The sequence below is a fragment of the Scyliorhinus torazame genome, chromosome 9 (genome assembly GCF_047496885.1).
Source record: "Scyliorhinus torazame isolate Kashiwa2021f chromosome 9, sScyTor2.1, whole genome shotgun sequence".
Taxonomy (NCBI): Eukaryota; Metazoa; Chordata; class Chondrichthyes; order Carcharhiniformes; family Scyliorhinidae; genus Scyliorhinus; species Scyliorhinus torazame.
Window position 1 is genome coordinate 265658103 of NC_092715.1, and position 20002 is coordinate 265678104.

At 49.3% G+C, this 20002-nt stretch overlaps 1 protein-coding gene across 2 annotated transcripts in view; it reads right to left on the bottom strand.

The window, feature by feature from the left end:
- fxn (frataxin) overlaps positions 1-20002 on the bottom strand; it is a 40224-nt gene that overhangs the window by 8462 nt on the left and 11760 nt on the right. The window contains exons 2-5 of one of the 2 annotated variants that reach the window (XM_072517410.1): positions 17935-18023; positions 15272-15392; positions 12649-12746; positions 398-470 (exon numbers count right to left, since the gene is read on the bottom strand). In XM_072517410.1, the coding sequence (XP_072373511.1) occupies positions 440-470; positions 12649-12746; positions 15272-15392; positions 17935-18023 (339 nt within the window). In that variant the 3' untranslated portion in view covers positions 398-439. The remainder of the gene's footprint in view (positions 1-397; positions 471-12648; positions 12747-15271; positions 15393-17934; positions 18024-20002) is intronic. The other variant, XM_072517409.1, reaches the window with a different exon arrangement.

Sequence of the window (20002 nt, forward strand, 5' to 3'; positions counted from 1 at the left end):
CGTGACTTTTGGACGTTAAGCAGAACTCTGTCTTCCTCATCAGCAACGACGACGCTGCTAGTGTGACAGGTTGGAGCTGGGAGATGGAATTATCTCATTTTAGCCCCTCCCCAAAACACCATTCATTCTGGACGAGGGGAGGGGGTTTAAAATTCAGGCCATTATGGAGAAAGAAGTAAAAACTTTCTATTTTATCTGATATACGAATGGCTGCTGTATCAGGACCGAGGAATGGACAAGCTCCAAGACCCTGACAAACATAAACATTTTTTAACCTTTTTGAGTTGTTGCTGCATTTCTACTACCAGATTCCAATATTGCCCACTGGTTTTGACCAACTGCAACTCCAAGGATGAGAATATTAAAAATAAACTAAAACAAAAATGAAACAAACTACCCAGGCTGATGCAAGGACTGTGCCTGATTTGGCTTTCCAACATCACAGGAAAAGCATCTGCTTCTTTCTTATTCTGATGATGCAAAATGAAAGGCAGATATAAGAAAAATAGTGCAAAAACAGATTTAGAAGCATAAATTTACTTAAATGTTCTAACTACAATGATACGCTACCTCTGGTCCATAATGGGTGTACTTGTGGTCACAATGCAAAAATCACACTTCCTTTGTTACATTTTGCTGATTGACTCTGATTGAAAGAGTGCCAAGTTGGAATCCGGTGGGCAGGTGGTTGTTGGTTTCAGCCCCTGTAACTCACTTGGTGTCCCTTTGGACAGGTGAGGCATGGATTTTGGACAGCCAATCAAGCCATGGCAATTAGCCCGTCACGCATGCCCAGTGCATTTTAGTTTCTTGCCCAACAGTTACCGTTGTAAGAAGAGAATAAGGTGAGACGTCCGGTGGCGACCATGAAGGAGTAGGTCGCACATTTGGTGGCTCCCACTCGCGTCGGACCTTTGGACCTTTTCCCTGATTTTTTCTCGGATTTTACTTGGAAAATTGATAGTGGACGTGACTGTGAGGAGGAGTCCCACACCGGTGCATGGAGAGGCGGACCAGGAGTGCTCGCAAAGGAAGAAATAGGCGAACAGAGAAGGTATGGGTTGAAGCTGCAGTGGGAGAAAGCATGGCGGAGTCCTGGCTCGACGACCCAGCGGTCGACAGAGCAGTTGATGAAGTTCATACAGGAGGGCTTCGCCAAGCAGAAACAGGAATGCTTGGACCCAATTAGGGAATCGATTGCTCGGCTGGAACATAGATTGGATGCTCAAGATCAGGCGATGCAAAAAATGGAGAAGGCACTGACCGAGCATGAGGAACATCAAACAACAATGGGGGTGGAGGTGGGGATGTTGAGAGACCAACAGAAAAGGCTCCAGGTGAAGGTGGAGGATCTAGAGAATAGGTCCCGCCGGCAGAACTTGAGGATCGTTGGTCTCCCGGAGGGGTCCGAAGGAGCGGATGCAGGGGCATATATAGCGGGCATGTTCGAGAAGCTAATGGGGGATGGGTCGTTCACCCGACCCTTGGAGGTGGACAGGGCTCACAGAGCGCTAGTGAAGAAGCCGCGCATAGGTGACCCCCCCCCCCCCCCCCCCGTCCAAAGGGCGATGGTGGTGAGATTCCACAGGTACCTGGACAAGGAGTGTATTTTACGGTGGGCCAGGCAGACACGGAGCTGTAAGTGGGGGAACAGCATCCTGCGTATATACCAGGATCTGAGCGCTGACGTAGCCAGAAGAGCGGGGTTCAACCAAGTAAAGTCGACTCTTTTCAAGAAGAAGGTGAAGTTTTGACTGCGGTATCTGGCCCGTCTTTGGGTCACTTATGAGGAGCAACATTTCTATTTTGAGTCGCCCGAGGAAGCGATGGACTTCTCCAGAAGGAAAGGGCTGGCAGGGCACTGAGGTGTTTGAACTTTTCTGCAGCGTTCATGTTAAAAATGTTTTTGTTTTTGGACTATACTTATAATGCCTTCTGTATTGATCCTGGGGCTGCACCGTATTTGTGTAAGTTAAAGTTTGCATTTGTACTGGTGGGGGATGGAGGTGTGAATTTCTGATGTGTTTTTTTTTTTCTTTTTGTTTCTTTCGGTCAACTGGGCTGGGATTGTTTTCTTTTGCATAAGTGTGTCCGAGAGGGGAGGTGGGGGGTGAACAATAGGTGGGAAAATGTCTGGCGCCATTGGTGGGGCTACCAAGCTAGCTGGGCGGGCTGGCTCACGGAAGTGCAGTGGGGGGTGAACAGATATTATGCTTGTTGAAGGGGGCTGTTTGTACTGTGCTGTTATTGGGGGGGGGGGGGGGGGGGGAACTGCTCTGCTGACGGGGAGGGACTGTTGCTGGGGGACAAAAGTAAGGTCGTGGACGGAGGCTGCCTGGGGGCGGGCCTGCGGATGCGCGGGGTGCGATTGGAGATTGGCCCAAGAAAGGTGATGGCTGATCGGTGGAGTGCGGGGGTTGAGGGGGGGGGGAAGCAACAAAACCAGGCTGACCACATGGAACGTAAGAGGACTAAATGGGCCGGTTAAGAGGGCACGCGTGTTCGCGCATTTGAAGGGATTGAAGGTGGACATGGCAATGTTACAGGAGACACATTTTAGGGTAACCGATCAGATTAGATTAAGGAAGGAATGGGTTGGACAGGTTTTTCACTCGGGGCTGGACTCTAAGACTAGAGGGGTCGCGATCCTGATTAATAAGCGAGTGTCATTCGAGGCAGGAAGAATAGTTGTGGATGTAGAAGGCCATTACATCATGGTTAGTGGAAAGCTGGGAGGGCTGACGGTGGTACTCGTGAACGTGTACGCGCCAAATTGGGATGACGTGGAGTTCATAAGGAGGATATTGGGGAAGATCCCGGACCTGGACTCGCATAAGTTGGTCATGGGGGGGGGACACTTCAACACAGTCAATGCCACAAGGCTAGACGGGCCGAGCTCAAGGACAGGCAGGGTGCCAGCAATGACCAAGGAGCTAAAGGTGTTTATGGGGGGAGTGGACCCATGGAGGTTTGGGTGGCCGAGAGTGAAGGAGTTCTCTTTCTACTCACACGTACATAAAGTGTACTCCCGGATCAACTTTTTCATCTTGAACAGGGCTTTACTCAGGGGGGTAGTGGACCCAGAGGATTGAGTGATCACGGTCTCGGATCATGCCCCGCACTGGGTGGACCTACAGGTGAGCAAGGAGGGTAGCCATCGCCCACATTGGAGATTGGGTGTCGGACTGTTAGCGGATGAGGTGTGCGGGCGGGTGAGGAAATGTATCCAGAGCTATCTGGAAGTTAATGACACAGGGGAAGTCTCGGCTGCAATTGTCTGGAAGGTGGTCATGCGGGAGCTGATTTCGATACGGGCCCACAGGGAGAAGGTAGACAGTGCAGAGATGGACCGACTGATAAGGAAAATACTTCAGGTCGACAGGAGATTTGCGGAGATCCCAGAGGCTGGGCTTTTAAGGGAACGATGGAGGCTGTAGGCGGAGTTTGGCTTGTTAACTACAGGCAAGGCGGTGGAGCAGCTGAGGAAGGCCAGGTGGAGCGATATATGAATATGGAGAGAAGGCCAGCAGAATGCTTGCGCAGCAACTCAAAAAGAGGGAGGCAGCCAGGGAGATTGGGAAAGTGAGGGACAGAGACGGGAACCAGGTCGGAGATTCAGCAGGGGTTAATAGGGCGTCCAAGGAGTTTTATAGCAGGCTGTATGAGTCGGAACCCCCAGCTGGGCCGGAGGGGATGAGGCAATTCTTAGGGGGGCTGGGGCTCCCGAAGGTGGACGAAGGGCTGGTAACCCCGATCGGGATGGAAGAAGTAGCAGAAGGGCTGAAGGCCATGCAGTCGGGTAAAGTCCCGGGACCGGATGGGTACCCAGTGGAGTTTTATAAAATGTTCTCCGGGATGCTGCGGTCGCTGCTGATGAGGACATTTAATGAGGCAAGGGAGCGAGGGGTGCTTGCCCCGACGATGTCACAGGCCACAATTTCACTGATCTTAAAGCGGGAGAAGGACCCGGAGCTGTGCGGGTCCTATAGACCGATCTCCTTATTTTTTTTTTTAAATAATATTTTATTGAAAATTTTTGGTCAACCAACACAGTACATTGTGCATCCTTTACACAACATTATAACAATACAGATAATAATGACCTTTTTTATTTAAACAAGAACAAAAGAAAACAACAACAAATAAATAAATATTAAATAACAAAAATAAAAACTAGCCCTAATTGGCAACTGCCTTGTCTCAGGCCACCCCCCCCCCCCCCACCCCCCCACCCCGCAAGTCCTGGGCTGCTGCTGCTGCCTTCTTTTTTCCCCCATCTATCTTTCCGCAAGATATTCGACGAACGGTTGCCACCGCCTGGTAAACCCTTGAGCCGACCCCCTTAGGACGAACTTAATCCGCTCTAACCTTATGAACCCCGCCATATCATTTATCCAGGTCTCCACCCCCGGGGGCTTGGCTTCTTTCCACATTAGCAATATCCTGCGCCGGGCTACTAGGGACGCAAAGGCCAAAACATCGGCCTCTCTCGCCTCCTGCACTCCCGGCTCTTGTGCAACCCCAAATATAGCCAACCCCCAGCTTGGTTCGACCCGGACTCCTACTACTTTCGAAAGCACCTTTGTCACCCCCATCCAAAACCCCTGTAGTGCCGGGCATGACCAAAACATATGGGTATGATTCGCTGGGCTTCTCGAGCACCTCGCACACCTATCCTCCACCCCAAAAAATTTACTGAGCCGTGTTCCAGTCATATGTGCCCTGTGTAATACCTTAAACTGAATCAGGCTTAGCCTGGCGCACGAGGACGACGGGTTTACCCTGTTTAGGGCATCTGCCCACATCCCCTCCTCAATCTCCTCCCCTAGCTCTTCTTCCCATTTCCCTTTTAGTTCGTCCACCATAGTCTCCCCTTCATCCCTCATTTCCCTATATATATCCGACACCTTATCGTCCCCCACCCATTTCTTCGAGATGACTCTGTCCTGCACCTCTTGTGTCGGGAGCTGCGGGAATTCCCTCACCTGTTGCCTCGCAAAAGCCCTCAATTGCATGTACCTGAATGCATTCCCTTGGGGCAACCCATATTTCACAGTCAGCGCTCCCAGACTCGCGAACTTCCCATCCACAAATAGATCTTTCAATTGCGTTATACCTGCTCTTTGCCACATTCCATATCCCCCATCCATTCCCCCCGGGGCAAACCTATGGTTGTTTCTTATCGGGGACCCCCCCAATGCTCCGGTCTTTCCCCTATGTCGTCTCCACTGTCCCCAAATCTTCAGTGTAGCTACCACCACCGGACTCGTGGTATAGTTCCTTGGTGAGAACGGCAATGGGGCTGTCACCATAGCCTGCAGGCTGGTCCCCCTACAGGACGCCCTCTCTAATCTCTTCCACGCCGCTCCTTCCTCCTCTCCCATCCACTTACTCACCATTGAAATATTAGCGGCCCAATAATACTCACTTAGGCTCGGTAGTGCCAGCCCCCCCCTATCCCTACTACGCTGTAAGAATCCCTTCCTCACTCTCGGAGTCTTCCCGGCCCAAACAAAATCCATGATACTCTTTTCTATCCTTTTGAAAAAAGCCTTCGTGATCACCACCGGGAGGCACTGAAACACAAAGAGGAATCTCGGGAGGACCACCATCTTAACCGCCTGCACCCTCCCTGCCATTGACAATGCTACCATATCCCATCTCTTGAAATCTTCCTCCATCTGTTCCACCAACCGCGTCAAATTTAGCCTGTGCAATGTGCCCCAATTCTTAGCTATCTGGATCCCCAGGTAACGAAAGTCTCTTGTTACCTTCCTCAACGGTAGGTCTTCTATTTCTCTACTCTGCTCCCCCGGATGCACCACAAACAGCTCACTCTTCCCCATGTTCAATTTATACCCTGAAAAATCCCCAAACTCCCCAAGTATCCGCATTATTTCTGGCATCCCCTCCGCTGGATCCGCCACATATAGTAGCAAATCAACCGCATATAAAGATACCCGGTGTTCTTCTCCTCCCCTAAGTATTCCCCTCCATCTCTTGGAACCTCTCAGCGCTATCGCCAGGGGCTCAATCGCCAGTGCAAACAGTAATGGGGACAGAGGACATCCCTGCCTTGTCCCTCTATGGAGCCGAAAATATGCCGATCCCCGTCCATTCGTGACCACACTCGCCACTGGGGCCCTATACAACAGCTGCACCCATCTAACATACCCCTCTCCAAACCCAAATCTCCTCAACACCTCCCACAGATAATCCCATTCCACTCTATCAAATGCTTTCTCGGCATCCATCGCCACTACTATCTCCGTTTCACCCTCTGGTGGGGCCATCATCATTACTCCTAACAGCCTCCGTATATTCGTGTTCAGCTGTCTCCCCTTCACAAACCCAGTTTGGTCCTCATGAACCACCCCCGGGACACATTCCTCTATTCTCATTGCCATTACCTTGGCCAGGACCTTGGCATCCACATTGAGGAGGGAAATTGGTCTGTAGGACCCGCATTGTAGCGGATCCTTTTCCTTCTTTAAGAGAAGCGATATCGTTGCTTCTGACATAGTCGGGGGCAGTTGTCCCCTTTCCTTTGCCTCGTTAAAGGTCCTCGTCAGTAGCGGGGCGAGCAAGTCCAAATATTTTCTGTAAAATTCAACTGGGAATCCGTCCGGTCCCGGGGCCTTTCCCGTCTGCATGTTCCTAATTCCTTTCACCACTTCTTCTACCGTGATCTGTGCTCCCAGTCCTACCCTTTCCTGCTCTTCCACCTTGGGAATTTCCAGCCGATCCAAAAAATCCATCATTCTCTCCCTCCCATCCGGGGGTTGAGCTTCATACAATTTTTTATAAAATGTCTTGAACACTTCGTTCACTCTCTCCGCTCCCCGCTCCGTCTCTCCTTCCTCGTTCCTCACCCCCCCCTATTTCCCTCGCTGCTCCCCTTTTCCTCAATTGGTGTACCAGCAATCTGCTCGCCTTCTCTCCATATTCATACTGTACACCCTGCGCCTTCCTCCATTGTGCCTCTGCAGTGCCTGTAGTCAGCAAGTCAAATTCCACATGCAGCCTTTGCCTTTCTCTGTACAGTCCCTCCTCCGGTGCTTCCGCATATTGTCTATCCACCCTCAAAAGTTCTTGCAGCAACCGCTCCCGTTCCTTACTCTCCTGCTTCCCTTTATGTGTCCTTATTGATATCAGCTCCCCCCTAACCACCGCCTTCAACGCCTCCCAGACCACTCCCACCTGAACCTCCCCATTGTCATTGAGTTCCAAGTACTTTTCAATGCATCCCCTCACCCTTAGGCACACCCCCTCATCCGCCATTAGTCCCATGTCCATTCTCCAGGGTGGGCGCCCTCTTGTTTCCTCCCCTATCTCCAAGTCTACCCAGTGTGGGGCATGATCCGAAATGGCTATAGCCGTATATTCCGTTCCCCTCACCCTCGGGATCAATGCCCTACCCAACACAAAAAAGTCTATGCGTGAATAGACTTTATGGACATAGGAGAAAAACGAGAACTCCTTACTCCTAGGTCTACTGAATCTCCACGGGTCCACCCCTCCCATCTGCTCCACAAAATCCTTAAGCACCTTGGCTGCTGCCGGCCTCCTACCAGTCCTGGACTTCGACCTATCCAGCCTTGGTTCCAACACCGTGTTAAAGTCTCCCCCCATTATCAGCTTTCCGGTCTCTAGGTCTGGGATGCGTCCTAGCATTCGCCTCATAAAGTTGGCATCGTCCCAGTTCGGGGCATACACGTTTACCAAAACCACCATCTCTCCCTGTAATTTGCCACTCACCATCACGTATCTGCCCCCGTTATCCGCCACTATAGTCTTCGCCTCGAACATTACCCGCTTCCCCACTAATATAGCCACCCCCCTGTTTTTCGCATCCAGCCCCGAATGGAACACCTGCCCCACCCATCCTATGCGCAACCTAACCTGGTCTATCAGTTTCAGGTGCGTTTCCTGTAGCATAACCACATCTGCTTTAAGTTTCTTAAGGTGTGCGAGTACTCGTGCCCTCTTTATCGGCCCGTTAAGCCCCCTCACGTTCCACGTGATCAGCCGAGTTGGGGGGCTTCCCCCCCCCCCCCCCCCCCCCCCCCCTTGCCGGTTAGCCATCATCTTTTCCCAGCTTCTCACCCAGTTCCCACGCAGCTGTATCTCTCCCAGACGGTGCCCCCCCGCCCATCCTTTCCCGTACCCACTCCCCCCTTTCCCCAGCAGCAGCAACCCAGTAATTCCCCCCTCCCCCCCCCCCCCTGCTAGACCCCCCGCTAGCGTAATTACTCCCCCCATGTTGCTCCCAGAAGTCAGCAAACTCTGGGTGACCTCGGCTTCCCCCCGTGATCACTGCTCGCACCGTGCGACGCCCCCTCCTTCCTGCTTCTCTATTCCCGCCATAATTATCATAGCGCGGGAACCAAGCCCGCGCCTCTCCCTCGGCCCCGCCTCCCATGGCCAACGCCCCATCTCCTCTCCCTCCCCACCTCCCCCCATCACCACCTGTGGGAGAAAGAAAAGTTACCATACCGCAGGATTAAAACAAAAAACCCCTCTTCGCCCCCCCCCATTCGCCCCACCACTTTGTCCAAACGTTCATTTTCATAATCCAATCATTCCAATTTTTCTTCTACAATAAAAGTCCACGCTTCATCCGCCGTTTCAAAGTAGTGGTGCCTCCCTTGATATGTGACCCACAGTCTTGCCGGTTGCAGCATTCCAAATTTTATCTTCTTTTTGCGAAGTACCGCTTTGGCCCGATTAAAGCTCGCCCTCCTTCTCGCCACCTCCGCACTCCAATCTTGATAAACGCGGATCACCGCGTTCTCCCATTTACTACACCGAGTTTTCTTCGCCCATCTAAGGACCATTTCTCTATCCTTAAAACGGAGGAATCTCACCACTATGGCTCTGGGAGTTTCTCCTGCTCTCGATCCTCGCACCATAACTCGGTATGCTCCCTCCACCTCCAACGGACCCGTCGGGGCCTCCGCTCCCATTAACGAGTGCAGCATCGTGCTCACATATGCCCCGACGTCCGCCCCCTCCACACCTTCAGGAAGGCCAAGAATCCTCAAGTTGTTCCTCCTTGCGTTGTTTTCCAGTGCCTCCAACCTCTCCACAGATCGTTTCTGGTGTGCCTCCTGTATCTCCGACTTCACCACCAGGCCCTGTATATCGTTCTCATTCTCTGCTGCTTTCGCCTTCACGACCCGAAGCTCCTGCTCCTGGGTCTTTTGTTCCTCTTTCAGCCCTTCAATCGCCTGTAATATCGGGGCCAACAACTCTTTCTTCATTTCCTTTTTTATCTCCTCCACGCAGCGTTTCAAGAACTCTTGTTGTTCAGGGCCCCATATGAAACTGCCACCTTCCGACGCCATCTTGGTTTCTGCTTGCCTTCCTTGCCGTTGTTCCAAAGGATCCGCTGCAATCCGGCCACTTTCCTCTCCCTTTTCCATCCGTGTCCAGGGGGAACCCCCTTCTGGTTTACCGCACGGTGTTTTTAGCCGTTAAAATTGCCGTTGGGGCTCCTATCAAGAGCCCAAAAGTCCGTTCCACCGGGAGCTGCCGAAACGTGCGACTCAGCTGGTCATCGCCGCACCCGGAAGTCACCGATCTCCTTATTAAATGTTGATGCCAAACTGTTGATCAAAATCTTGTCCTCTAGGATCGAAGACTGCGTTCTGGATGTGAATGGGGAGGACCAGACAGGATTCGTTAAGGGCAGGCAGTTGGCGGCCAATGTTAGAAAACTGCTGAATGTGATCATGATGCCCCCAGAGGGTCGAGACGTAGAGGTAGTGGTCGTAATGGACGCAGAGAAGGTATTTGATCGGGTGGAATGGACCAATCTGTGGTAGGTGCTGGGGCGGTTTGGGTTTGGACGGGGCTTCATCGACTGGGTTAGGCTGCTGTATCAGGCACCTGTGGCGAGCATACGGACGAACAGATTGACATATGCTATTTCAGGCTGCACCGGGGGAAGAGACAGGGATGTCCCCTCTCTCCACTGCTGTTTGCACTGGCCATAGAGCCGCTGGCAATTGCGCTGAGAGCTTCAAGGGGCTGGTTCGGGGATGGGTGGAACACAGAGTCTCGCTATACGCAGATGTCCTGCTTCAATATGTTTCTGGCCCACGAGAAGGGATTGGAGAAATTACGAGGATTCTGGGGGATTTTGGCCGGTTTTCGGGTTATAAATTGAACATGGGGAAAAGTGAGATGATCACGATCCAGGCAAGGGGGCTGGAGAGGCGACTGGGGGAGTTGCCGTTTAGAGTGGCAGGGGGAAGCTTTCGGTACCTAGGCATCCAGGTGGCACGGGAATGGGAACGGCTACATAAGTTAAATTTGACCCGACTAGTAGACCAAATGAAGGAAGACTTCCAAAGGTGGGACATGCTCCCGCTATCACTGTCTGGGAGGACACAGACAGTGAAAATGATGGTCCTCCTGAGACTCCTGTTTGTTTTTCAGTGTCTCCCCATCTTTATCGCACAGGCCTTTTTAAAACGGGTAAACAAGGTGATCTCTGGCTTTGTATGGGCGGGTAAGACCCCGAGAGTAAAAAAGGGGATGCTGAAGCGTAGCCGGGGGGCGGGGGGGCTGGCGCTGCCGAACTTTAGCAATTACTATTGGGCGGCAAATATAGCCATGATTGGGAAGTGGGTGGGGGGGGGTGGGGGTCGATGTGGGAGTGAGTAGAGGCGGCATCATATAAGGGCACGAGTTTGGGGGCATTGGTAACGGCACCTCTGCCGTTCCCGCCAGCACGCTACTCCACCAGCCCCGTGGTGGTGGCGGTCCTGAGAGTCTGGGGGCAATGGAGGAAACATGTGGGAGCAGAGGGAGCATCGGTCTGGTCTCCAATCTGCAATAATCATCGGTTTGCCACGGGGAGGCTGGATGGAGGGTTTCGGAGATGGCAAAGAGCAGGGATCGAGAATATGGGAGATCTGTTTATAGAGGGGAGCTTTCCCAGCCTGAGGGAGTTGGAGGAGAAATTTGATTTGACGGGAGAGAATGAGTTCAGGTACCTGCAGACGCGGGATTTCCTACGCAGGCAGGTCTCAACCTTCCCGCTCCTACCACTAAGGGGGATACAGGACAGGGTAGTTTCCAGAGTATGTGTGGGAGAAGGGAGGGTTTTGGACATTTATAAAGAACTCGTGGGGTCAGAGGAAATGCAGACTGAGGAGCTGAAACACAAATGGGAAGAGGAGTTAGGAGGAGAGATAGCGGATGATCTCTGGGCGGATGCGTTGTGTAGGGTCAACGCGTCCACAACATGTGCCAGGCTCAGCCTGATACAGTTAAGGTCGTTCACCGGGCCCACATGACAGTGGCCCGGATGAGCAGATTCTTTGGGATAGAAGACAGGTGCGCAACGTGTGCGGGAGGACCAGCGAACCATATTCATATGTTCTGGGCATGTCCGAAGCTGAGGGGATTCTGGCAGGGGTTTGCAGATGTCGTGTCCACGGTGTTAAAAACAAGGGTGGCACCGAGTCCAGAGGTGGCGATTTTTGGAGTGTCGGAAGACCCCGGAATCCAGGAGGAGAAAGAGGCAGACGTTCTGGCCTTTCCCTCCCTGGTAGCCCGGAGACAGATATTATTAGCTTGGAGGGACTCAAAGCCCCCGAAGTCAGAGACCTGGCTACCGGACATGGCTAGCTTTCTCTGTCTGGAGAAAATCAAGTTCGTCCTGAGAGGGTCAATGTTAGGGTTCGTCCGGAGGTGGCAACCGTTCGTCGACTTCTTTGCAGAAAATTAACCATCAGCAGAGAGTGGGGGGTGGGGGGGAGGTTTAAGATCTAGTTTAGTTTAGATTAGTGTGTAAGAAAGGTGGGACCTGTGAGGGAGGAAGACGGTCTTTGCACTATGTTTATATTTGTATGTACACTGTTTTTTCTGTTATTGTTATAAAATTATAAATGCCCCAATTAAATGTTTATAAAAAAAAGAGAAAAAGGTCAAAGAAAAGAGCAGGTGGGGGAGAGACGGTAAAAGATGATAATGACGTCAGCTCTTTTAGCTTCAATGTGTTCATGCAAGTCGTGAATCTCCATCCCACCCTCTTATTCCTTGGCCCAGACCTCTCCTTCTTCCTCCACTCCCAGCCCTGCCTGCTTCACACCGAGTCCGTCTTGTGGAACCTCACCAGCCCCAGCTCTTCGCCCTGTGCTGCTCACCCTGGGGCTCCAGCAGACAGCGACTCCGGGACACATGCACATACGTATCCTGATCTTGGCGGGGGAGTGCCATACTTAGTGGGCTGCATCTGCTCACTGGTGATAGCCTGCAGGTAGTGCTCAGGGTTGTACAGCTAGCAAAGTCAGGCCACACAACATCAACAAGATATTTTGCACCCCCCACTGAAATTTCTAGCAATCTGTGCAAGTGGAGATAATCAGGCGAATGAAGCAATCAAAAAATAATTTTTTCTCAATTACTCCCAGAATATGATAAATCGTGAGCAAATTCCAGTGTCCAGTTTGAAAAAGAAAATTACTTTGAAGCACTTATCGCTACTTTAAAGAGACAAAGTGAAAGAAGCTGTCTCTGAAAAGGGAGGCAGCTGTCTGGAGTGCAGCAGAGGGGAAGAAAATGTAAAAGCCTATCAACCGACTTGTACGCCATATAATTTTATTTTAAGCGCTTCATTCTGCATTCAGTTTATACCTGATGGGTGATGATAACCAGATTTGTCGATTTGGAGTTTGTTTATTAATCACGTATGTCCCCACGGTTTCTCCCACATTTATTGTCAGCACACCGTTCTGAAAAAAGAAGTAAAAAATATAGTTGATCAGAAGAATATTTTACAAACACCAGTCAATCTTCCGTGGCTTTGTAGGGAGCGAGGACGGAGCGGAGAAGTGGGGTTTGGGGACGGGGAATAATTATAGTCGAGCCTGGACTTCAGCTACAATTTTAAAGCCAAACATTCTTCCTTCATTTTTATTTATTATTTATAATTGAATAGCATAAGCATAAAGCAGTCCCAGATCTAACAATTTTGATTAAACTTCAGAAATACTATAGATTGCAGTCCACAAGTCGACCTGGTGTATAATATGACCCAGGTTTCATAGAACATACAGTGCAGAAGGAGGCCATTCGGCCCGTTGAGTCTGCACCGACCCACTTAAGCTCTCACTTCTACCCTATTCCCCTAACCCAATAACCCCTCCGAACCTTTTTGGTCACTGAGGGCAATTGATCATGGCCAATCCACCTAACCTGCACGTCTTTGGACTGTGGGAGGAAACACATGCAGACACGGGGAGAACGTGCAGACTCCTCACAGACAATGACCCAGAGGGGAATCGAACCTGGGATCCTGGCGCTGTGAAGCCACAGTGCTAGTTTTAGTGCTGATAAATGTATGGTATGGGCTATATTCACATTAAGAGTCAGCCACGACTTTCCAGCTCAGAAATAGGGTTATATTCACCTTATATTCACCATGCGACCGAGCAGGCAATATGGACCATTATGGGTGGCACGGTAGCACACTGGTTAGCACTGTTGCTTCACAGCACCAGGGTCCCGGGTTCGATTGTCGGCTTGGGCACATAATGCTGACTTAAGTGTCGATTGACAGTGGGCGTGACATCTGCCCACCCTTGGCAGGAAGTCCACCCATGAGGGCTGTCGGCTTATCTGATTGGCCGACAGCTCCCTAACCCGTCCAGGCACAGCGCTGCAGTGGCCAGAAGAAGTACTACAGTGTTCTGCCTGGAACAAAATCCTGGGGTCATTCCCAAGATAAATCCTGGGGATGGGAGGGTAGGAGATGCCCTGGGAGATCAGGAGAGGGAGCGATCGTGTCTTTGGGAGGTAGGCTGGGGGGGGGGGGGGGGGAGTGAGGGCTGGAACTCCAAGGCTCCGGAGGGGAGGGTACCCCAAATATAAAGAGGCCTTCAGGTCGAGGTGCCCGCAACGCCCCCACCCCCCGAAATGGAGAATTTTTTTTTTTCTGTTTCCCACCCTACTCTCACCCGCCCCATTGAGCCGAAATATTGAGGCTGGGCGAGTTTCCCGCCTGCGGCCCTGCCCGCCCAATTGTGAAATTGGACCTGGGTCATGGTGGGCAGGATCCCGGGAGAATCACATCCATTCAATCAATAATAATGATCTTTATTAGTGTCACAAGTAGGCTTACATTAACCCTGCAATGACGTTACTGTGAAAGTCCCCTACTCGACACACTCCGGCGCCTGATCGGGTACACTGAGGGAGAATTCAGAATGTCCAGTTCGCCCAACAAGCACGTCTTTCGGGACGTGTGGGAGGAAACCGGAGCACCCGGAGGAAACCCACGCAGACACGGGGAGAACGTGCAGACTCTGCACAGACAGTGACCCAAGCTGGGAATTGAACCTGGGACCTGGCGTTGTGAAGTAACAGTGCTAACCACTGTGCTGCCATGCTGCCCATCTACACCTCCGCCCCCCCCCACTCCCCCCCAACACCTTGGCGAAAGTGTAAAATTCTGCCCTTAGTTGCATCAATAAACTGTTGCAGCTCTTTCCACAAACTAAAATTCTGATCTCCTGAACATCTCCGATTTTAGTTGTACCATTGGTGGCCATGCCTTCAGCTGCCTCAATCTTAAACTCTGGGATACTATCCTCAAACTCTCCAACTTTAAAGTTCCCCTTAAAACCTATCTCTCGACTAAGCATTTGATCACCTGAACTAATATCTCCTTAACCCAAGAGAAAATGCTGGAAAATCTCAGCAGGTCTGGCAGCATCTGGAAGGAGAGAAAAGAGCGAACGTTTCGAGTCCAGATGACCCTTTGTCAAAAGCTTTTGAGAAAGGGTCATCTGGACTCGAAACGTTAGCTCTTTTCTTTCCCTACACATGCTGCCAGACCTAATTTTGCAGCATTTTCTCTTTGGTTTCAGATTCCAGCACCTGCAGTAATTTGCTTTTATCTAATATCTCCGTGTATGGCTGGGTTGTCTTTTTTTAAATTGTTCCTGTGAAATGCCTTTTGGGATGTTTTATTATGTTAAAAGTGATATATAAATTCAAGTTCTTGCTGTAGCTGTATTTAATAATAAGGCATATTGTAATAAGGCATACTGCATTAGTGATGCTGTGCCACTGTCTGTGTGGCAGGTTGATTATAAATGTTGAGCAGCCAATATATTGAATGAAGGATCGATTGGGACAATGGGATTTTGAGTGCAATGAATAGAAAATTCGTCAAACAGAGTGCAAACAGAAAGATTTCATGTGCCTTAAAAGGGGATTGAAATGAGACATTGAAATGCAGACAGTTGAGCTTTACCGAAAATGTTACATCATACTCCTTTGGAATGAAGGGCTGATCTGCGAGATCTTCAAAGAAGTCTGCTAAAAGGTCCAATGTTTCCTCGGCAAGTTTTTCATAAGTGGCCTCATCCAGTGAACTGTAAAGAAGAGGAGTAAGGATTTAAGCTCAGCAGCTTGTGGCAATGTCTTCTCAGAAAACTTTGCTTCCTGTAGAGAACAAGAAATTAACATTTCCCTCTCTCTTCTGCAGGCTTTTTATCACCGCCATTTGACCCAATGAAGAAACAGCTCACCATCATCATCATAGAATTTACAGTGCAGAAGGAGGCCATTCAGCCCATCGAGTCTGCACCGGCCCCTGGAAAGAGCACTCCACTTAAGCCCATGCCTCCACCCTATTCCCGTAACCCAGTAACCCCACCTAATCTTTTGGACACTAAGGGACAATTTATCACGGCCAATCCATCTAACCTGCACATCTTTGTACTGTGGGAGAAAACCGGAGCACCCGGAGGAAACCCACGGTGACACGGGGAGGACGTGCAAACTCCACACAGTCACCTGAGGCTGGAATTGAACCTGGGACCCTGGAGCTGTGAGGCAGCAGAGCTAACCACTCTGCCATCAGTGTCATTGTGCGATTGGTTGCAAGTGGTTGGTTTTGAGTAGCTGAGACCACGTCCTTCAAACCAATTAAACACACTAAAGATGCACAAACTAGTTAGGAGGAGCATGCAGAACTCCTCTATCTGTGACTGCAGCAGGTGACTTGGGATTTTACCAGTCCTTTATTGACCTACCTTACCTCAATTTGAGTTTAAATGAATGGGGGCACTCTCCTCCCTGCTTTCTATACTTGGTAAATGTTTAGCTGCTGAGAAAGCTCTCATCACCCAACCTGCTTGCTGACCCACATTGGTTCCCAGACCAGACATGCATCGATTTTCAAATTCTTGATTTCAGATCAATCCAGCCCTACAACCTACCTACATTTCTGCACTCCTCCAATTCTGGGCTCGTGTGTCCTTGATTTTCATTTCCGCACTATGCCTTCCGCTGCCGAGTCCCTGAACGCTGGAATTCCCTCCTCAACCTTCTCTGTCCATTTCTTCTCCTTTGAGACAATTCCTAAAAGCTACTTCCTTGACCAAGCTTTTAGTCAACCTGACTTAATGGCTCCACAATGTCAAATCTTGCTTGAGAGTGAAATGACTTGTGTTGTCTGATACTGTGAAGGGTTCTATATCAATGCCAGTTGTTGTTGTAAGTGACTCACATGCAGCGTCTATATTTTATATTGTGCACTTCCTTTAAAGGTTGCAAGTTCAAGTTCCAGTCCAGAGATCTGAGCTCAGCATCAAGGCTGACATTACCAACACAACGCTGTGGGAATGCTTCAATGTTGGAGGCAATCTCAAGTGGCCATAAACGATCCCATGGCACTATTTCGAGGAAGAGGAGGGTAGTTATCCCAAATGTCTTGGCCAATGTGTATCCCTCAATTAATATCACTCAGAAAAACAACAGAGTATCTGCTGATTATCAGATTGTGTGTGCGAGGTTGTTCTTTACAAACTGGCTGCTCTGTTTCACATATTATAAGAGTGACCACACCTCAAAAGTATTCACTGGTTGTAAAGTGCTATCAGACATCTGAAACAATGGTAGTCCCTCTCAGCTAAACAGAGGAGGGTGGTCTGGTCAATCAGGTCAAAGTTTGTAGAGGTCAAGGAGGAGGGAGAATGCACTGTGCTCAGTCATGGAGGATGGCATATGTGACTTTGATTTGGGCCATTTTGGTGCTGTGGTAGGGGTAGAAGTCTGATTGGAGATATTCAAGCAGGGAGCTGTGGGAAAGATGAGCAAGAATTTGGGGGGGCGACGTGTTCAAAGACTTTAAAAATTTTTTTTTTTTTTAAAGAGTACCCAATTAATTTTTTCCAATTAAGGGGCAATTTAGCGTGGCCAATCCACCTACCCTGCACATTTTTGGGTTGTGGGGGTGAAACCCACGCAAACACGGGGAGAATGTGTAAACTTCACACGGACAGTGACCCAGAGCCGGGATCGAACCTGGGACCTCGGCGCCATGAGGCAGCAGTGCTTACCACTGCGCCACCGTGCAGCCCGTGTTCAAAGACTTTGAAGAGAAATTGAAGATTGGAAATGGGGAGGTGATTTGGAAGGAGAGGGGTCAAGGGTGGGTTTTTTGTAAAGCAGTTGATGACAGCACTTTTGTTTGGGTGCGATAGGTACTTAAGCAAAGAAAAATGTTTGTAATGTCATTTAGTATGGGGGCCAGAGAGAGATATGGGGTGGATCAGCAATCAACTGGGAATAGAGTCAAGGGAGCTGGTCTGATGCTCAAGAGGAACAGGGAGTTGAATTGTTAACTCTTGTCAATCAAACCCCAGATGTAAGACTGATAGAGATATTACAAATATGTCAATGGATCACAAAGTTTATTGAGGCTGTACCAAATGTGAATGTTTCTTTACTTTGATACACAATAATGCGTGGATTGTTTTACAAACAGGATAAGCAAACATCAATATTTAGTTTGATCAGTGAATGTGAAATGCAGAGCTCTGTCAGATATGCATGGTACACAATCGCACGCAGCCGCACACCCACACACAACCACACACCCACGCACAGCCCTTTATCACTTCAAGATACCTTGCATTTTCCATTCCTCTCAAAGACGAGGAATGAATCTTCTTTCTTTGGAACTTCAAGCATCGAAATGAATATAAATGCTGGAAACTCTAGACAAGATAAAAACATGATTGAATTGTGACTAGGATGAATAAAGATAGTTCGACATCCTTGAAACAAAATTCTTCCAATCAATCATTTCAGCAAAAATAAAGTCTGTGCACGTGTAAAATTAGCTTTCATATTAATCATAGAATCCCTACAGGGCAAAAGGAGGCCTGTCAGCCCGTCGAGTCTACACCGATTCTCTGAAAGAGCATCCTACCTAAGCCCAATCCCCTGTAACCTCATAACTCCACCTAACCTTTTGGACACTAATGGGCAATTTAGCACGGCCAATCCACCCAACCTGCACATCTTTGGATTGCGGGAGCAAACCGGAGCACCCGGAGGAAACCCACGCAGACACGGGGAGGATGTGCAAACTCCACACAGACAGTCATCCAAGGTCGGAATCGAACCCAGATCCCTGGTGCTGTGAGGCAGCAGTGCTAACCACTGTGTTGCCTCCATGTTTCCATAAAGTGACCAGCACAAGATGAATTTCCTTCATTAAGTACTAACTGGCATTTTAATGTTCAATATAAAGAAGATTCATGTTAAATCCTCCAATCTCCACAAATTCTAATTCGTAAAGCTATCTAGATTTATTATTACAGGTTAAAAATAACTCAAAATAAGCTCCTACTTGGTCAATGGCTAAGTATACTGGCCCGATGTGATATCACAGAGCGGAGATTTCTCAGGTTTGATTTCTGGTCTGTGATAGAACATAGAACATCAACCTAACCTACACCCCTTCAATTTACTGTTGTCCATGTGCCTGTCCAAGAGTCGCTTAAATGTCCCTAATGACTCTGACTCCACCACCTCTGCTGGCAGTGCGTTCCACACACCCACCACTCTCTGTGTAAAGAATCTACCCCTGACATCTCCCCTATACCTTCCTCCAATCACCTTAAAATTATGTCTCCTCGTGACAGCCATTTCCGCCCTGGGGAAAAGTCTCTGGCTATCCACTCTATCCATGCCTCTCATCACCTTGTACACCTCTATCAAGTCACCTCTCTGCCTTCTTCGCTCCAGTGAGAAAAGCCCTAGCTCTAATTTTGTTTTATAAATTTAGAGTACCCAATTCATTTTTTCCGAATTAAGGGGCAATTTAGCGTGGCCAATCCACCTAACCCGCACATCTTTGGGTTGTGGGGCGAAACCCACGCAAACACGAGGAGAATGTGCAAACTCCACACGGACAGTGACCCAGAGCCAGGATCGAACCTGGGACCTCTGCGCTGTGAGACTGCAGTGCTACCACTGCGCCACCGTGCTGCCCTATGTATTAACTAATCTCAGCTTTGCTGAGTGGCCAACAGCAGAAACCTCAGTATCACAAGGTTATGGAGGGGGAGAATAAATAAACTTGGCTGATAATTCCTGTTCTCAATTGTAAAGTGCAAATGTTAGGGTATCTGAATCACTATTTAGACCTATTGGGAAGGCCTTCAGGGTGATACATCACGATAGAAGTGTACTACAGCATATTGCACCTTAGGAAAAGTGAAAAAGTCAAAGGCTTAGATAAAAAGTGTGGCAATTTAAACACTGTTAGCAAACAAAAGGTTTGACATTGTGTTAAACACTGCAGAGGGAAGATGCTAAATATAACAGCTTTAGTCACGAATCAATAAATGTTAATTGCTGACCAAATTACATTGTCATCTTCCTGGAGTTAGTTATTATTTACTACTTAACTGCTTCTCCTTAGCAAAATGATCTCGACATTCTTTCACAATGTCCAACCCCACAAAATTGTGGTGCTTACCTCTCTTTAAGATACCCAGATTAACACTCCCCCACAAAATAGCTTCTACTTGTCTCCTGAACTGCTGAATATTTCCAACATTTTCTGTTTAGATTTTAGATTCCCAGCACTGCCATATTTTACATTTGTTTTAATATTATGTTGTGGCGTTTCGGGTGGGTGATGCCTGGACAGGTGTCCCAATCCTGTCTATTTGGGGTGTAACAC